Source organism: Orcinus orca, chromosome 10 (genome assembly GCF_937001465.1).
Source record: "Orcinus orca chromosome 10, mOrcOrc1.1, whole genome shotgun sequence".
Classification (NCBI taxonomy): Eukaryota; Metazoa; Chordata; class Mammalia; order Artiodactyla; family Delphinidae; genus Orcinus; species Orcinus orca.
This window is the reverse complement of record NC_064568.1, coordinates 72,449,204-72,456,611: the sequence shown is the minus strand read 5'-3', so window position 1 is coordinate 72,456,611 and position 7,408 is coordinate 72,449,204. Positions and strand designations below refer to the sequence as shown.

The window sequence follows — 7,408 nt, the reverse complement described above, 5'->3', positions numbered from 1 at the left end:
ACCCTTCAACCTTCAAACACCGCCCTGAGTATAGTACCACGCAGGCGCTAAGTTACTCCTTTGCCAACTGCCCTCCCCCGTCTATGCGGCTCTTGGAGACACGCTCCTGGGGCTAATGCGCAAGCGCCGTTCTACCCAACTCGCTGTCTCGTTACGCATGCCCGGGCGGCGGCGGGGTACTCTATGGAATTTACCAACGGAAGTTCGGCGGCCATCACCAAAGAGTGCAGGTTCGGCTAGCTAGCTAGAGGGGCTCGTTTCCGCCCCGCCCCCAGGTGGTGGGCGGCCATCTTAGGTGCGTGCAATTAAGAGCTTTGGCGGGATTGGCTCCACATCTGGGCTCTTCTCCTGCTCCCCACCTACCAGAGCCTTTCCCCGCGGGGCGGGACCTCCTAACGGCCGACTCCTTTCCAGGTGAAGGGTAACCCCGGTACGTTGGGGCTTTGCACGAGCTTCCTCGCTCCCTACCACGGGACCCCGGGACAGGCCCCACGCCCTCGCTGATCCGCCCTAGGGTAGGAAACAGAGAATGGGAGGCCTCTCTAGACTTCTTCCCGCAGCTCCCCCCAAAAGATGGGGGTGAGCCTTCCTTGAGAGGCCGCCTTCCCTCTCCACCTGCCCACGCCTCGGCAGTACACTCCCCCAGGCCTGTATACTCCCTAGATGCGGCTTAATGGGACTGTGGCCAAGTCCCACCTTTTTGCTTCTGGGCCAAATCCAATGGGGAAATACTTTTGCATCTTGCAGGGAAAAGGAGACTGTCTTGAATCAGCCTTACTCGGCGCGGGCGCGGGGAAAGGAGGAGGCGGGTCCTAGGACCGCCTTTCTTCCGCTCCAGGAAAGCGCGAAATGCGAGCGGGGCCCGTCCGCCTCCGAAACCAGGCATTCTTTCTTTTCCTTAACCCCAGAAGAGTTTTGCATTACTTCCTAGAGGCGAACTTACTTTCAGCTATAAACGGTGGGGGGGAAATGTTTGTACGTGGGTGGTCAGGGCAGTCTGAACGTAATATATTCGGGTTGCCTAAGTATTTTTACTTCCTTTCCCCTTTTTATAGTTGAAGAAACACTTAAATTCTGGAAATAGCGACTCAGTATCATGGCTGGCAGCCCTAATGAAGATTCAGAAGGAAGCAGAGTGCGTAACAACTATTAATTTACTGGTGAACTGAAATTCAGAATAATTGAGGTCAAAAGCGTAAACACTTTTTAATTAAACCAATAATTGAATTGTCTTTCTCTCTCCTGCTGATTTACTTTAGAAAGGCTGATACAGTCCTAGGCAGAAACCACCTATCACTTTCTTATGCACATGCTTTAATTCGCTTTAGATAACCCCTTAAATTAAATTCTGAGGATTTGTCTTTAAATGAAGGAGGGACGGAGAAGTGGTGGTGGGCACAGTAAAGGAAAAGAAATAGCTTAGTGTTTTTCTGTCACTAATGAAACTTTTCTTTCCCTTTGCACATTTTAGATTACTTATGTGAAAGGAGACCTTTTTGCATGCCCCAAAACAGACTCCTTAGCCCACTGTATCAGTGAGGACTGTCGAATGGGCGCTGGGATAGCTGTCCACTTCAAGAAGAAATTTGGAGGGGTGCAGGAACTGTTAAATCAACGTGAGTTTTGAAAACAGCTGAACTTATCTGCCCTGGCTAGAGCATCTTTTGATGCTCTTGTTATACTTAATGATTAAACAAGATATACATGCACAGATGGGGTTCCTAACTACTGAGTCCTTTTAACTCTGCAGATTAAGTTTTTCCTCTACAAAAATGGCCTCTAGTTTGGGTCCTTATCACAAGAAACCTGAATTCTTGTAAAAGTTTTAAATTTCTTCCCCGTCTTTTATAAATCTTTCTTGATAATTTTACTCCGTTTCTCTGAAACCTTTAATAACTCAGAAGTGCTTAGCAAAGTCCACAGATTTTAGCTTGACATTCAAGATCCTCTGTTTACCCATATTGTGCTATGCTTCAAAGAGTTTAGAACCTTTTCCTTACAGACTCCTCCCATCACTTTCTACCAGTGATTTTAAACCAGAGATGTGTATCAGAATCACACGTGGGCTTCTGAAACAGTTGCTCAGACCACAGTCCAGGCTTACTGAACCAAAGTTTCCACTGGTGATTCTAATCCCAGCCTTTAAGAAAGCAACTTCTTACTGCTTTGTATTATATTTATTTCTAAACATGACATGTTTTCCTGATTGAAATCTCTTTAATAATTAAGAACTTTTAAATACATCTGTGTTCCCCTTAATGCTTAACGCATTAGCTGTTTTTGTATGTAAAAGGGTTATTATTAAACACATTTGGCAAGTAAAAAGTGCTGTGCATTCCAAAACATTTCACGGCAATAGACATTAAAGTTTTTTAAGTGAACAAGTAAGGGTATATTTGAAAATGCAGCAGGACCAAAGATGGGGTGTGAGGAAAACATGATTCAGAAAACATTAAGAAGAAAGCTGGAAGTTAAGGAATACAGTATTTAGGAAGGCTGATGAGGATCAAAGTGTTCTTCAGGGTTGAAAATTAATTCTAGTTCTGAAGTAGACTCAAATTTATAAAGATTTTTTAAAAATCTAAGAATGGAGATCAGTGTTTCGGTTTTCTTTTTCTTTTTTACTATTAAATAACTGTTTTTCTTAGAAAAAAAGTCTGGAGAAGTGGCTGTTCTGAAGAGAGATGGGCGATATATATATTACCTGGTAAGATGGGGCCAATTCTCAGTAAGTTCTAAGGATTGGTAAACCAATGGGCTGTACTGCATTTATGTCGATCACAGTGTTTCATTCCAGACAACCAGAGATGTCAAAAAGCTGACCTCATGCCAACTCAGATCCGGAAGTGGTGGCCATTTGGTGCACTGGATTAGAAAGGAACATGAGGCTGCGTCCCAGCTCCATGGGAAAGAGTAGTGACATTCACCAAAGACCTGTGCTGTGAGACTTGGAAAAGTTAGGGATGCCTCCCATAGTTTAATTCCTTCCTAATCATAGTAAGATAGAGACAATAAAGTCTCAAGAGATAGATTGCCCAAAGGAGTTTTTCTCTCAGTCTTCCCAATCAAATGCAGTGCCAAGTAATACTCATCTCCTTTCCTGCCTGCTTCCTCAGTGTGGGATTCTTCCACTATCCAAAGGGTCTTTGGCCTCAGAAAGAGTGCAGCTTTTTGGCGATGGTGCTGGATGACTTATAGCCAAGTCACGACAAGCCTGATTTGGACAGCGCACTGAGTGGGGACATGTCCTAGCCTCTTTGAATGTCCTTAATGCTACTGTGACTTCCAGTCTTGTTTGGAATGCTACCAGTTTGTCTCTGTTCTTTTATAGGGAAATAAAAGGCAAGCACAGTTTTTAAATAAATAAACCTAACAGGAAATTTTTAGCTGTTATGGATTCTTCCTTGTTACAGATATGCGGGTTATCTCTTGGAAGTGGCACAGAAACTTTCACCTACTTTGCTTAAAAACAGTAGACAATAGGCATACCTGCTAATCTGGTTTTCTTGGGAAAAGGAAAGCTTATTATATGGCAGTGTCTGGGTTTCTCAGGCTCTATGTAGTGGATTCCTGAGGAGCTCCCGTAACTGGAAGGGACAGTATGACATTTGTCATTTAGACTATTCTATAAAAATATACTTATTATTTTAATTATCGGGATGTTGGGAGAATATGATGACTTTTCTTTGGCTCTCATTTTGGACTAATGGAAATTTGAATTCGTTCTTTGTACTTAGATTACAAAGAAAAGGGCTTCACACAAGCCAACTTATGAAAACTTACAGAAGAGTTTAGAGGCCATGAAGTCCCACTGTCTGAAGAATGGAGTCACCGACCTCTCCATGCCAAGGCAAGGAAATCCAGGGCCCTAAATGAAGACTTGATTAGTGGGGTTTACTGTCTTACCCAAAGACAAGTGACTTAAAAGCTTAATGTAACCTAAAATACAGACTTAAAGGTGGAAAAATTTCAAAACATTTAAAAATCATCAGTAAACAAGTTGTCAGATCTTAGCCTAAGGTGTGCTCATCTTTTAGCCTGGGCTGAATGAATCAGGATGATTAAACCACAGACCTGCCTCAGCCTACTTAGTAGGGAGGAACCATTGTTCACAGACATTAGTTGAATTCTGGGCATCCTCTACCTGAAGCTTGGCCTCTATTTCTGAAGCAATACAGCTAAAGAACAAAGACTGATCAATTGTGATTTCTCTCTGGGCCACTTCAGGTGTCCCAAACCTGTTAATTCTGTGTGAAGAAAGTTGTAAGTTACCACTGCTTTTTAAACTGCATGCTTGTTTGTGTTCAGTGTGGACAATAGCCAGAGGATAGGTCCCTTATGTAATGTCTTAGACCCTAGATATTGGGAACTTAAGGGACTGACGTTAGGGGTTCAATATCCCCTTTGTTTCCTTTTCAGGAAATAGGCTTGGGGTCCCTTCTTCTCTTCTTGTCAGACTAGTTTTGTCAGTGCTGAGCATGCATGCAGGTTTATTCCAAGGTCCAAGTTACTTACGAGCATGGCTACATGGTCCCTTATGTTACGCTGGTCTTTAATATGTTCATCGCTTATGTACCAGAAACTTTTTTTTAATCACAATTTTTTCAGGTACTTAACCACATTTATAGAAAATTATCAATTTTAAGCATCTCTTTTCCCTAGGGATATTGAGGATCAGTTAAGTAACATCTTGGAAGAAAGGTGCCAGGTAGTAAGAGTTTTGTGGGCCGATTGGGGTTTCTCACCAGAGTGCTGCAAAGATCCGAATTACAATCAGCTTGGCATTTCCCAACATTCCCTCTTGACTTCCTGTGTGCAGAGATCCTGTCCTTTGTCATTCTCCTTTTTATCTTCCTAACATTTCATTATCATAAGTGTATTTTAAAAATACCAACCTTTTGCCATCCACCAACAGCTAGTTTTCATCAGTAGAAATAGAAGGATAGTAAGTTCTTCCATCTCACGGCAGTTATACATTTCTAAACGTAGCCTGAAGTAACTGGGAAGTGGTACTTTATTAGGCAAAAGAGAAGTGACAGCTGTTGGATGTTAGGGCGCTCTAGGAAACAGCCTTAGGTGACTCACAATAGGAGTTAACTTCCCAGCTCCCACCATGGCTGCCTATAGGTGTGAGACCAGATGATACCTTAGGCTTTGGGTGGATGCAGCCTAGAGGAAGAGGGAAGGAGTGTTTTCCCAGATACCTTCGTCCCAACCAGTGGGGATGTTTTGTCTTTTTCAGGATTGGATGTGGTCTTGATCGTCTGCAATGGGAAAATGTATCTGCGATGATTGAGGAGATCTTTGAGGCAACAGACATCAGAATTACTGTGTACACACTCTGATCAGATGAGCATTTTGGATACGTCTACCTTCTGTGTCATCTGGGCCTTAGGACTGAGCAAACTGATCTTAAAATGGTCAGAGGAAAGTTTCATGTGAAGTAGTCTGTTTCACAGGCCAGACTTTGGTTGCTGTATTCTCACGATTGGGCTGGGAATTTGGAGGAGGGATTGCTTGGGAAGTGTTGCTGGGAATTTTTTTTTTTTCCAGGAAGGTAAGGCCTAGATGGCCTGATACTAGGTGGGGAAGCCAAATGTTGGGCCTATGACCCCTGTTTTGCTAGGGATGCTACTTGATTTGTTTCGGTTGCCACTAGGTGTCAGCATTGCTTCTACTTCTGCTGTTTAAGAGAAATTTCAGGAAGGATGAACATTTCAGTTAATTTTGCATCTTTTGTCATTTGTGCACTTACCTGGTATTATCCTTATGTCATAATATTCATCCTAGGAGAGAATTATGGGTTCAGTTTTGTTTAAATTACAAGAAAGAGTTTTATGTTGTTAACAAGGAATTTGTGGTGACAAGAATGGAAAAATAAATTCTTGGGCGGGGGGGGCGGGCAGTGAGGTTCTGTGCACATGTCTGTGTTGTTCTGGACTTGGGTAATGGAGGATTCACCTGTAACTTAATCCGGAGGAGTCAGATAGAGGGTCCAGTACAAAGAGCAGCAAGGTGAGAAATAAGACATCAGAATGGGCAAGAACTGTGGGTCAGCACACTGGAAAGGCAGGCTTTTAGAATCTCCCCGTGGTGAACTCCTGCTCTCTTTTGTCCACCACATAGGTTCTGTGATTGAACCTGTTTGAATTCAGTCATGAAACAAATAAAATACTATGAAATATGTGGCAAAGTTCTTAGTGTGGAGTAATGAGTCAATAAATCAGGAGTTCTCAACAAAACCCATATGAATCTCCTTAAAAAAAAATAAAGGTCCACTTCCTCCAAAAAGAATTCTAATTTGGTAGTGGGGGGGGCGGGGGAGAGTGGCCAGGTTTCTTTGTATTTTTAAGCTCCAGAGGATTCTGATGTGTAGCCACCTGGGATCGAAAACAGTAAATATTAGTCCCCTTTTCTTCTAAGCTAAGAGAGCAGTGCTTTGTCCACTCTTGATTTCGATGGTGGAAGAATAAGGTTCATGGATTTAGCCAGTGGTTCAGTATCAGAGGTATGGGGAAAACTAGTAGAGTATTTCAACCCTCCACCCCCTTACTGTGGTGTTGAGTTCAAAGAGACAGACCTCCTATTGATTTTCTCCCTAGAGTGAATTCTGGGTCTGTCATAGGACTCGCTGCTTTCCCAAGTGTAAAAGAACTGGATTTTAGAAGCGGCTTGTTAAACACCAGGAAAGCACTGGTTAAATATAATCTTTGTACCTTAGACTTGTGTTTTTATTGCATCTCAGCCTGAATGAGGCAGCAGTTTCAAAAAGTATTTCACTTCTTTTGTATCTATGTGTAACAGACAAGTTCTCCATGTTGTTGGGGGTAGGGGCAGTGCCGGGGGCAAGTTCACTGTCAAACTTTTAGACTAAGACTTTTTTGGAGCTTTGTTTCTGTCCACATACACACAGTAAAATTGAGGGGGAAAAAAAAGGGAGAGAATGTCTATACAAAACAAAATGAGAGTGGAGTGGTAAGAGGAAACTTAGAATTAAAGTATTTTGCCTAACTATGCAAATAAATCTTAACACTGGGTCAAAACATTGATTTTCTAGGCTGCTGCTACATTTTAAGGGATTAGGGTTAATTTTTTTCATGGAGTATGAGCCTCGTTCATATTTCTTTAACAAAACTAGTCTTGTGGAGGTCTGGCTGTGAGTGGAATTCAGCAGGGATGTGATAAAGTGCTTTGTCATTTGCAGATAGTCTTGGGGTCAAATTCCAATGACTTACCACACTTGAAGCCTGGGGAAAGGAGGCATGGCCTGATACTCAGAATGGACACATTATTCCTGGAAACCTAGTTAGAGTTTGGGAAACACCCAGAAATTCACATGTGAAATTCTGCTTCTACATAGGACTCAAACAAGCCTTTTAAGAAGTGAGACTTTTGACACCATCCTGCC

General features: G+C 42.6%; 1 protein-coding gene across 7 annotated transcripts; it reads left to right on the top strand.

Annotated features, from left to right (window-relative positions):
* Positions 1 to 78: 78 nt before the first annotated feature.
* On the top strand, positions 79 to 6,720 carry OARD1 (O-acyl-ADP-ribose deacylase 1). Of its 7 annotated transcripts, none has more exons than XM_033424070.2 (6): positions 79 to 295; positions 1,056 to 1,135; positions 1,472 to 1,616; positions 2,649 to 2,707; positions 3,738 to 3,850; positions 5,243 to 6,720. In XM_033424070.2, exons 2-6 carry the CDS (start codon positions 1,097 to 1,099, stop codon positions 5,343 to 5,345), a joined length of 459 nt encoding a protein of 152 aa, XP_033279961.1. In that variant the 5' UTR covers positions 79 to 295; positions 1,056 to 1,096; the 3' UTR covers positions 5,346 to 6,720. The 7 variants fall into 7 exon arrangements, with proteins under 7 accessions (XP_033279961.1, XP_033279959.1, XP_033279960.1 ...); XM_033424068.2 differs by having other exon boundaries at positions 91 to 230; XM_033424069.2 differs by having other exon boundaries at positions 272 to 430.
* The last annotated feature ends 688 nt before the right edge of the window (positions 6,721 to 7,408 follow it).